The sequence below is a fragment of the Urtica dioica genome, chromosome 2, assembly GCF_054948205.1.
Source record: "Urtica dioica subsp. dioica isolate 48M chromosome 2, U.dioica_male_clone48M_v1_H2, whole genome shotgun sequence".
In the NCBI taxonomy this organism is placed as follows: Eukaryota; Viridiplantae; Streptophyta; class Magnoliopsida; order Rosales; family Urticaceae; genus Urtica; species Urtica dioica.
Window position 1 is genome coordinate 53361363 of NC_142757.1, and position 12462 is coordinate 53373824.

General features: G+C 30.3%; 1 protein-coding gene across 1 annotated transcript; it reads left to right on the forward strand.

Annotated features, from left to right (window-relative positions):
* The first annotated feature begins 9415 nt into the window (after positions 1 to 9415).
* LOC149405642 (beta-carotene hydroxylase 2, chloroplastic-like) lies at positions 9416 to 11972 on the forward strand. Its single transcript, XM_089607855.1, has 7 exons — positions 9416 to 9886; positions 10342 to 10401; positions 10531 to 10602; positions 10720 to 10854; positions 11479 to 11604; positions 11760 to 11816; positions 11907 to 11972. The coding sequence occupies exons 1-7, from the start codon at positions 9488 to 9490 to the stop codon at positions 11970 to 11972; spliced, it is 915 nt and encodes a 304-aa protein (XP_089463981.1). The 5' UTR covers positions 9416 to 9487.
* The last annotated feature ends 490 nt before the right edge of the window (positions 11973 to 12462 follow it).

Consider the following 12462-nt stretch of genomic DNA (forward strand, 5'->3'; position numbering starts at 1 on the left):
TATATATAAACTTACCGTGCAGGCGGAGGAAGAGCCGGACCGAGAGGACGAGGACGAGGACGGCGTCGGCGGCGGAGCGGCGGAGGAACGGCGGAGACGCTGCAGGCAGGAGAGAGAGAAAAGTGACGAGAGAGAGATGTGAGGAGAGAGAGAAGTGAAGAGAGAGAGACTAACCGGGGAGGACGAGGACAGCGTCGGCGGCACACAGCGGATGACGGCACACGGCGGACGGCGGGAGAGGAGGAAATGGGCGAGAATTCGGCGGAGGAGAGAGGAAAAATTAGATTTAGGTCGCGAAATGAAATGGGGAAAACTGATACGCGACCTGGTATTTAAACACAGTTACCGACGATAAAATCGTCGCTAAATGGTTAACTTTCGTAGCTAAATGAACTTACATTTTCAATTCATAACCAGACATTTAGCGACGATTAAATCGTCCCTAATAGTTTTCCTACATATTTAGCGACGATTTAATCGTCGCTAAATCATTTCATTTTAATTAAATTGGAGGGATTTTTCCCTCGTCAAAATTTAAAATGATTTAGCGACGATAATATCGTCGCTAAACATGTAGGAAAACTATTAGGGACGATTTAATCGTCGCTAATATCGTCGTTAAATCTTTTTGTTTTAATTAAGTTGGAGGGATTTTTTCCTCTTTAAAATTCGTAAAAATTCTAAATCAATTCGAAATTATTAGCGACGATAATATCGTCGCTAAATGAATTCAAAACAATTTAGCGACGATATTATCGTCGCTAAATCATTTCCCGCGAACTTAGCGACGACAAAAAACAATTAGCGACGAAATTATCGTCGCTAATTATCTTTGCCGCCAAACTTTAAAAGTTTTGGCACCAAATAATTAGCGACGATAATTTCGTCGCTAAAAGCATGATTAGCGACGATTTAAGTCGTCGCTAATAGTTTCGTAGCTAAATGTCATATTTCTTGTAGTGGTAAATCATGCCACAAAATATAAGGTATTTTTTAATATGATGATTTGAGAAGAAGAAGAAGAAGAAGAAGAAGAAGAAGAAGAAGAAAGGAAGAAGAAGAAGAAGAAGAAGAAGAAGAAGAAGAAGAAGAAGAAGAAGAAGAAGAAGAGATGATGATAATGGATAGTTCCTTTTTATTAGGCAAATGCTCACAAGTGTGAAGTTTCAAAGGTCAATGACTACTTACTCAAACTAGATGGGGAACATTTTGTGCATTAGTTCAAAGACTACATAATCTAACTTTACACTTCAAATAATTGATGTATGAACTTATTACTTAATGAAATTTATAATAAAATTTATTTATCTTAGCACCCGTGGTGGAACATGATTAGCTGAAGGTTCAAATCCCTTAGTCTGGCTAATTATATTATAAAATTGAAAAGTTATCATCTTTTTGTTCTATATTTTTGTTCACTTTAATCGCACTCTTAAATTAATTTTTTTGTAACGGTTTAATACATGTCAATGTCTCTAAAATGTTTTCCATTCGCCATTAAGCCATGCTTGGAATTAAGGTTTTATGGTAGAAAATGAAAATTTGAAATAAAATTATAGTTAAATAAATGTTAGGGAAAAAAATTATGTTCATTTGGAAGTCAAAAAATATTTAGAGGGAATTAATTAAAAAGGAGATAGTGAGAAGAAATAGACATATGTATGAGCCCCACGTGTGCACATTTGCGTAGAATTAAATCTTTCACTCTTTTTCAATGAATATGAACCGTTTGGTTTAGTTTTCTAAACTCGTTTTCTGTTTTTAAATTCTGTTTTCTGATTCCAATTTTTAAATTTAAAAAACAGATTTAGAATTACGTTTCGGAATATTTTAAATGTTGTTTGGTTATGTTTTCCATTCAATTGTATAGAGATAAAATAGAAAACAACTTTTCATTGTTTTCTGTTTTCTAAACAAATTTCAAAGAAAACAGAAACATGATTCTAAATCTGTTTTCTGAATTTATAACCAAACAGTTTTTCTAAAACTGTTTTCTAGAATTTAGAATCAGAAAACAGAAAACAGGAATGAAAAACTTAACCAAACGGGGTAGTTTTTTCATATTTCCCACAAATTTTCATCAAAATTATTTCCCTCAAAGTTTCTCTATTCAAAGTCCACAAGAAGTTTTTTAGAAATATCATTTTTTTTTGCAGAAACAAAATAAACTATTTGTGAATAAAAGTTAAGAGAGATGATAGTAATTGTTAAGAATGTTAATTTATAAATCAAGCATGAATGCACAATCAAACACTTAAACAATTTATATATGCGATACGCTGGATTAAATGATAAATATTTGACAAAAAATATTGCAAAAATATAACTGGTCTTGGGGTATTAAAGACCTCAAGTATTTGTTAAAACAATAATAAGAGGAAAGTTAAACGAAAACTTTAGGGCATGTAGCTTGAAAATTTTATTTTGGAAATAATATACGAAAAAAACCATAAAAAATGTACCATTACTGTAGGGAAATCAAATTATTTTTATTCTCCTTATTAATCCCATGTGAATACCCAATACGCCGGGCCATATCCACGGTAATCATTTCAATATACAAGCTTATATATATATATATATATATATATATATATATATATATATATATATATATATATTTGCTTTGTAGGGTTGGTTAGGTATCAAAATCTAGTGGTCAATCTACCATTAATATTAGTGGTACTGGTAGCTTCATCAAAGCCTGTCAAAAAAAATTTCTTTCGATTTGACTAATGGATTACATTTATAGGTTTATGATTGAAGGTCTATAAATTTATTTAATTCACATAACTTTTCAAATTGTCTGATAACATAAACAATGCAAATATGCAATCTTCTCGACAAGCTTAGGTGGATTGGGCCTATAATCCATCATTTTTATAAGAGCGAAAGTAAGCGCAATATTAGGTTGTTGGGGTTAAATCGACACATATATAATCATGTTATATGAACAGAGAATATAAAGTACTGAATCATGGCGATCGGTGTGACTATAATATATAATGATGACTTGGTCTAAATTTTCATACACATTGCACGGTTGGAAGGGTTCTTGTAGGCCACCATACATGTTTTAAAACTCATAGGCTAGTTTTCTAAATTTAGGTAAGGATTGGGAAATAATTTATGTTATTTTCATGTTGCATATACTTATATTACACTATACGAGAAAGTAGGGTTTTGCCGTTAAAAACATGTAGATCCTTAATAAATTATGTTCATTTTAATGCATATTTCGCATTCAGCCCTTCGAATTCGATGATGTTGAAAGCCTCTAATAAATTATGTTCATTTTAATGCATATTTTAGCAATAAGATATTGAGTCCATTAGGAAAATAGTCAATTTAAACGTTTGACATTGGTAAATAGCCAATGTTTGGTAAATCTTAGGTAAATAGCCATTTTCATGTATTTACAGATGTAAATCTTAGATAAATAGCCACCTCAATATATTAGGCTACGTCATTATTGACAGCTATTTAACTAAGATTTATCAGACGTTGGCTATTTAGCAATGTCAAACGTTTAAGTTGACTATTTTTCAAATTCTCTGTAAGATATTACATGCATTTTTTATTTTTTACAGAAAAAATTAATGAAATAATTAGTTATATTGCAAAAGAAAAAATCAGGAGTTTTTTTTTTTTTTTTCTTTTTTCCACCAATACACGATCATATATGTCCTATGTTTATGCTCATAAATATTGTTTCTTATAGTAGAAAAAATCTATAAAATATTATTCAAATATAACTTGTTATGAATAAACATTTAAGAGATTCGTCCTACCACAGAAGAACTAATTAACGATACTTTGCATGAAAATGAAGAGACGAATTTTAATGTGAACGCGTGGTGACTAGTTCATATTTTACAATAACTCGCCAAAAAATTTCATGTAACTCTCGGAAAGTTGGTTGATTAAGAAAAAGCAATAAAGGGTGTGAATATATGATATCAAAATGCCCGTCTCGATCTTGTGAATCCTTTTTCAGTAGTTTAGATTATCATCATGGTGTAAAATATCATATATGTGGACCCAACATATGTACAATGCTTAACTACTTCTTTTTCTTAGCACTACAAATTGAGACTATCATTTGGACACCAGCTCTGATCTCCTTTTTCGAACATGCATGCAAGTTCATTTTCACCGCAACAAAAGTGTTTTTCCCACGCACATAATTAATTGGCTTATTTGTATTTGTAATCTCTGAATTTTACAGAATTTGCCCTTTTTTTTTTTTCCTTATCGGGTCGCTGAACTTTAGATCTAAGTCTAAACTTTAGAGAAATTTAGATCTAGTATACAATCGGGTTCAGCATTGTTAGATTCGGTAGGATTTAGTTGAAATTTTTGGGGTTCGAGTATGTACCTAGAAATGCGCTAGATATGAGTAAAAGAATATCCTAAGAAAATAATCTTATGTGAGTTTGTTCAAAAAGTAACGCCTAAAATTTGGACGTCGCTTGAGCGACGCAGAATATGGCGACGCCCAAATCTTTGGGTGTGTAATAGAATCGTGAGACATAATTCAAGGCAAGTAATGAGTGCATGGTTTATTGGTTGTAAAGATAGTTTTGATATATAGATGTTGGAAAAAAAAAACAAAATTTGACTTAAGTATTTTCATTTAGTTTGTGCATCGGAGTTTGAAAGAGTATGATTACAAATTATTTGTATAAAAATAATTATTTGTATAATGATCAACAGAAATTACATAGTACTCAAAGCCATTGATTGAAATACATAGTCAAGAGGTGCCTTGGATGAAATATAGAAATGCAATTTGGTTTTGTTTATCAATATTTCAAAAGCCACATAGATTTTTAGAGATATATGATACTAAGTGAAGTGAATGACGACCTTTCCTAACAATGTTGAAATTATAAGAAGAATGTCCGAGGTGACAATGCTAAAGTTGATCACAAAGATAAAGAAGACACAAAAGAACTGAAACTTAAAATAAATAAAAAAAATAAAAAAGCACCAATATATTGTTCAAAAAAAGGATGCTAGTCTTAGTCCGACGGAGCATATTAAGAATCACGGAAAATTTATGACTCTTACCCTAAAATTTTATCAATATTATATTTTTATGCCTAAAATTTTATCAATTTTATATTTTTATGCCTAAAATTATATTTTTTTTATTTTAATTTGCCCCCTCCCCTCCTCTTAAAATTTGTGCCCTTTGAATGTGATTCTTGGTTCTGCCACTATCGAACATCTGAAAGTGGGAAGAGAAACAATATTTAGCATTTACTAGACTTGTTGGCCATCGTATATACTTGAAAAAAATTTCAAAACTAATCTAAAACATACGTCAATTTTCACATTTCACTCATATTTACAAAACATTTAATTAATAATCGTTCCTCTTTATTTCGGACAAAAATATCCTCATATTTCAAAAATTTAGTCAACAATTATTGAAATTTGATCACCAATTATTGAAATATGGTCAACAACTTTTGAAATCTGATTAACTTTTATTGAAATCTGGTTAAAAATTATTGAAATTTAGTCAATAGTTATTGAAATATAATTAACAATTATTGAAACTGTTATTGAAATCTGATCAACAATTATTGAAATCTGGTTAACTGTTATTTAAAACGGTTATTTATAAAATTAAAAATTCAACGGCTAATATTAAAAAAAGTTACGAGAAACGGTTACTTTCGACTATTTCTACTAGAGGTAAGTCGCATCACTTTCTCTTTTGTTGCAATATGTGAAAATCAATAGTCCACTACATACTCACACGGTTAAGTTTAGATGATGTAAGTCTCATCACTTCTCTTTTGTTGCAATTATCATTCATTTATCAATATGAGAAAATCATTGTGGTTTTCTTTATAAAAAAAAAACCCCCCATTGTGGACAGTCAGTGTATAACTACATTTAATTAGCAAACTTTATGGAATGTTTTGGGACAACATGATTATAGCTTTGTAATGTTTTGGGCCTGACGCTCTAGTGAAAGCCCATAAGTAATTAATCATCATTGGGTCAGAAGTTTTTTTCCAACTCAGAAATTGGGCCCATATATTGGGTTAGGGCAATGATGAGAAGCAGTAGCCAATGGCCATTCAGTACCATTCTAAGAGAACGTGGAATTTACCAAGTAATTGCATTTAAAAAACAATTTCTTATAACAATAATTATCTTCTTCTAAAAAAGATAAATTTCTTTGAGGGAATAGTCGAAAGTAACTGTTTTTCGTACCTTTTTTTCAACATTAGTCGCTAAAACTTCTAATTTTTATAAATAATCGTTTTCAATAATATGAGTGGAATATGAAAAGTGAAGCATTTTCTAAATTAGTTATAAAAAATTTTCAATTTCTTTTCAGGCTCGTTGACGACGATATAGAGAATATTATATTCATAAAAATAAAATAGAGTTTAGAAAAACTTATCACTACTACAAATTAGTTGCTAACAGGATAGAATGGTATAAGTTTTTTTTTTTTTGTTGGAAAGCCTTCTCCTTGTATTCCGCAATGAAAGTTTATTTTTTTATCATGTGGAAAGTACACATTTTTTTTTGTTTCGGGATAAAAAAAGACTTATGTCGTTGAAGCATGACTTTCCACTACATTTTTTTGGAGTTTTGGCGAAGAAAAATGAGTTTCGTTGTTAAATATTAAATAAAATGTTTGTCAACGATATCAAGTTGCAGAAAGTAAGGATTCCACGACAGAAATACTTTCCATCATGGAATTTAAGAAGCAAAGAGATTGCATGATGAAAATAGTTGTCGTCTCAAATATTTTAATTAAAAAATATTGTTCAAATCCTCGCCATGGTGAGACATCAATAAAAACAAGCTTGAAAGTTTATAAACTATAATTTTACTCTTTCTTATTCCTTCTTCTTCTTCTTCCTCGTCTTTGTTGTGCCTTTACCCCGTCTTTGTTGTCTCCCTTGCATCGCCTGTGACGACCCGACTTTTCGGACCGTCTTACTTATCTTACTTTTTATAACTTTAGAAAATTTGAGGTAATTTTTTAAAAAAAAAACATAACTTAAAATATAAAGTTTGAAAACTCGTGACCTAAAAAAACAAAATTTTCATTTAAAAACTTGATGAACGAAAACAACCAAAAATCAAAGTTGCATAATCAAAATATAAAACCAAAAATACCATTGTAAATAAATACCATAAATAAAGTCGTAACCTTTAACAGAATTGAAAAGCATAACTTAAACCATGAAAAATAAAACATTGAGTTTGGATTATTGAAAAACTGAAAGCAAAGCAGAAGTCTTTTATTTTCGAAAACAGCAACCATAACCCAACTCTCTCGCCATCGTCGCCGTTGATCCACCCTCCTCACTTGCTCATAGGTTGTTTACCTACAACACTGAATATGCATAACCAGTTATTAGTATTTCACTTGCTAAATGGTGACACATGATATCAAATAGTAAAGTCTGACATATTTTAATTCGGGATCCCCAAGAGTAATCGTACCAATTTCAGTGTACATTTTGGTAACGAACTATAGGGCTGCAACCTCCTATAGAACGACACATATGTCTTATAAACTTGTGAGAAAATTCTCTAGGTGAGCCATTGATTCGGCTCGAGAAGATCCTCTAGTTACCTCCTTGGATCGAGGCGGTACAACCCTCGTATTTACTTGCTAATCTTATTACTTGATTACGTCAAATGCAAGAATAACATAAGTTATTGACATACTTGATAACATGCTTAGAATAAGAACATATTGTAGATAACATGCCTAAGTGAATCATAACAGTAAATATAAGTAAATAAAAACTAGAGCACTCAGTACAATAAATATTTACAATTTTTTGTTGTTGTAAATCAATGTAAATAACAGCGACAGTAAATATATGTAAATAAAAAGGTAATTTAACGTAAACTTGTGCGACTACGGTAGAAATATTCAAAAAATAAAGAACCACACCTGATTCCATCAAAGAAAAACCAGCTATTTTGTGAATCGGTGCAATTTCCATAAGTTTGAATGAAAAAAATGAGCGCTTGAAATACAACTATTAAGGAAATACAGCTAATAAGGAATCGAATTAAAGAAAATTGAAATTAATAACGTCAGATATATATATGGAAACGAAATAAGGAAACAACTAACCCACGTATTTAATCGGTTGCTAAAAAAAAAAGGATCCGTATTAAACATTGTGATTTTGTTCACTTTGAATTTCGGAAGAATTGAAAAAATTCAAATTTTAAAAAATTTCGTATTCAAAAAAGGAAAGGATACAAGATGAAAAGTGTAAAAAATCTGATAGTTCCACGTCATTCTAGTGGCTATTTATTTAATATTTACAAAACGTTGGCTATTTAGCAATTCTCAACGTTTAAGTTGACTATTTTGCTAATTTTGTGATTAAAAAATCCAATTAAATTTCAAAATCAGTAAATATAATTGTTTAATTTATAGATGAAATTGTCATTAATCATCTAATAACAAATAAGTTATTCGGCCAAGCACATAGTTTGAAGTTTGCATAAATCAAATAAGAAAGTCAAGCAAGGCACACATATTTAAAAAAAAAACTGGCATAGTATTTGCTGAATTGACAATATTGATCATTATAAATGCTTTTTAACGAAGGGTTATTTTTTTTTATTAGATAAATGGACGAATATATGGTTATTATTATAAATAAAAATAAGATAAAGAAAATATTTATAGTTTTCACAAAACTAAAGAAGTAAGATTACAAAAAAATTCTATAACCGAAGCTTATTTATTGTTTTTCACAGAACTAAAGAAGTAAGAATACAAAAAATTCCAATAACCGAAGCTTATTCCACATATATTAATATTGTCATTGCTTCGGAAAAATAAGTGAAAATTATGAGTTTGTGTAACTGTTTTAAAAACTAAAGCAACAGTTAACAATACGAAAATTACTAAATTTAATGAGCTATCAACAAGAACGAAATTAATTATCAGTTAGAATTCAAATATTTAATAATTGAATATAATAGAGAAGAGATAGTACAATAGTATATAATATATATTATATATGTGAAAATATGTATATATCTACATATATACATATAAATATTTGGTGTATGTATATATTAACTAATACATAACAAATATATTAAATTTAATTATAAATTTTTAAACATATAAGAATACAATTAATTTTTTTTCATTTGATCCGCTGCAATGCGCGGCCATAAGCCATATAAACTCTATAATTAATCTCAAGTTATTTAGCCAACGATATTCAAATTTCATACTGGACAGTAACACAAAACAACAAGGAAAGACAATTTGTTATTATTTTATTCCGAGTTAGACCCTATGGCGGTTCCAAATACACAAGGCTCTTCTCGTAATTTTAAACCAATAATCCATATAAAAAAAAATCCACATTTCTTCAATCACATAGAGCTCTCTGTTTCAGGACTCCAAACTTTTATTCTTAGCTCCTTCTCAGCTGAATAGTGAATATCAAGAAGCTCACACATGGGCTCGAGAGTTTGGAATTGGATACCCTCGAAATCTCTAACGTGCTGTTTTGTAAAACCAAGCTCCAAATCGAAGCCCTCTTCTGATCTTTTCCCGCCAAAAACCAAACCCAACAACACTGCTTGGCTGAGAAAGCAAAGAAGAGGATTGACGGTGATAACTGTGGAGAAGAAGAGAGACGATAAAGATATAGTCGTTGCAGAGAGTAGTACCGATCATCGCTGTGAGTCAAAGTCAAAGGATGGTCAAACTGTGACGATTCCAGGGACAGAAGAGAGACTTGAAAGGAAGAGAAACGAGAGACACACTTACCTCGTCGCTGCGCTTATGTCCAGCGTCGGAGTATCTTCAGCTTCCATATTGGCCGTTTATTACAGATTCTATTGCCAAATTCAGGTCAAAGTCAACCTTATTATTTAATTTTCTATCGTTACTTAATAGTCAATTTTTTTAAAAAAAAAACTATATAAATTGTCTAATTAAAAAAAAAAACCAAGAAATGATGATCTAAGAAAACTAATAAATTAGTTTGTCTTAAATTCAAAATAGGATTAAAAAAATAGTACCGAATGTAAATTATTTTTATAAAAGTTGTGGATATTTATTATATATGCGTAAATATTGCTATTTAAAGTTTCATATGTAACCGTTATATATATATTTATATACATTTGGGTGAATAATTTTCATTGAAATGTCATATGAAACTTTGGCTATTTTGTAAATAAAATGTAAGTCAGGGCTATTTTTGTAAAAAACGAAAAAAAGAACTATCTTAATCAGTTAGATTCGAATAGTTATTTTTTCTTAATTAATTAACATGAGATTTGTGTTCTTTTATTAATGAGTAGGGTGGTGAATTTCCAGTGGTTGAAATGCTTGGTACGTTTTCTCTTGCTGTTGGCTCTGCGGTAAGTCCACTTTAGTCTCAATTTTAAACAATTGTTTCACATTAGTATTTTTTTTTTTTGTTGTTGCAAATAACAATATATATTTCAAGAACTTAATTCTTGTGTTAACAAAGTTATTAAAAATTTAAGGTGGGAATGGAATTTTGGGCAAGGTGGGCACATAGAGCGCTATGGCATGATTCTTTGTGGAAGATGCACAAGGTAATTAAATCAATAATTGTGAGCATAAATATGTGATTTTTCATCTCGGCTTCTGAATTTCAATATTTGCCTAATATTATTATTGGTTGGCTAATGATTTTGCAATATATTAATCAGTCTCATCACCGATCGAGGGAAGGTCCGTTTGAGGTCAACGACGTGTTTGCCATAGTCAACGCTGCGCCCGCCATAGCTCTTCTTTGTTATGGCTCCTTCAACAATGGAATTTTTCCTGGACTTTGTTTTGGTGCTGTGAGTACTTTTTATTTCATTATTACGTGAATATTTCCTTTTAATGTCTTGTGATAATTTCAACTTTTATTTTATTGTTTAGATTTTTTTAGTGAAATAGTATAAATTACATATTTCTGCATTTCTAAACATTTTTTTTTACCAATGCATGCTTAAATGTATAAATTACAAATTAATTTCATTAAATATTCTTAAATAAATAAATCGTATCCGGCTCCCAATTTAAATTTTGATATGATATATATATATATATATATATATATATGTGTATAGTTACCTTATTACCAGGGGCGGACCCACGTTGAAGGCCCAAGAGGCCTGCCCCCCCCCCCCCCCCCCCCCAAAAAAATCAGGCTAAAAATTATTATTATTATTTTTTTTTTCCGGCCAAAATTCAGTTTTGGCCCCCCCGCCGCCCCCCCCGCCTTCCGAGTCTGGATCCGCCACTGCTTATTACATAAATTGAATTTGAATATGGGCATATCATTGTAACTATATATATATTGTAATTGTTCGAATTGATTATATATTTATTATTTTAAAAGAATCGTTAATTGTTTTTGGGAAGCACTTTTTAGTAAGTTATTATATTTTGTTTTGTTTTATTTTATTTTTTCCACAAAGGGACTAGGAATAACAATATTTGGGATGGCCTACATGTTTGTCCACGACGGCCTTGTCCACCGTCGTTTTCCGGTCGGTCCAATTGCGAATGCCCCGTATTTGAAAAAAATTGCTGCGGCCCACCGAGTAAGTAAATTAATTATCCCAAATTAATTATTGAAAAATATGATAACTAACGGTATTTATCCGTCACTAAGTACTATGTTATTTGAACATGTCTTATATATTACAAGTGTTCATGTATCTCTCATGCCAAATCTTAAATTTTAATGTACTTAAAGCTACACCACTCGGAGATATTTGATGGAGTGCCATATGGGTTGTTCTTGGGGCCAGAGGTGAGAATCTATAAAGCTTCTAATTTTTTTTTTTTATTATTGGGAAATGTTATCTCTCCCTAAATCCCTATTTATTTATTTTTTTGCTAGGAATTGAAAGTTGTTGGAGGAATGGAAGAATTGGAGAAGGAGATTGAGCGGATTAATAAACATTAAAATAGAATCCTAACGGATTAGTATATTATTTGTGTTAAAAAGAAGTACAAGATAAAAATAAAATATATGCAAATAAGATATATATATATATATATATATATATATAATATATATATAGGAAAAGAAAAATACTAGTTTAAAAAATTGTAGAGGAAATACGGTTTCAATTGTGAATACAATAAAATGGTAGTGTGTAAAGATAAACAATCTTTGGAGTGAATTTTAGATAGTAGTGTTTATTTCGTCGATTTGTACATATTTTGGAATTTGTACATATCCTTATAACGTCTTATATTTATAAAATAATTTTAATTGACTGTTGATAAGTGAGAATATATATCTTACGTTTACGTAAGTGTGTACGCAACATGCAGAATAATTGGTTATTAAACAAAATTGAACTTTGACCATTCATAGTCATGCGAGAAATTTCCTCCACACAAAATGTACGCTTAGTGAAAATAATATAATGATTTAAAGGAACACACTA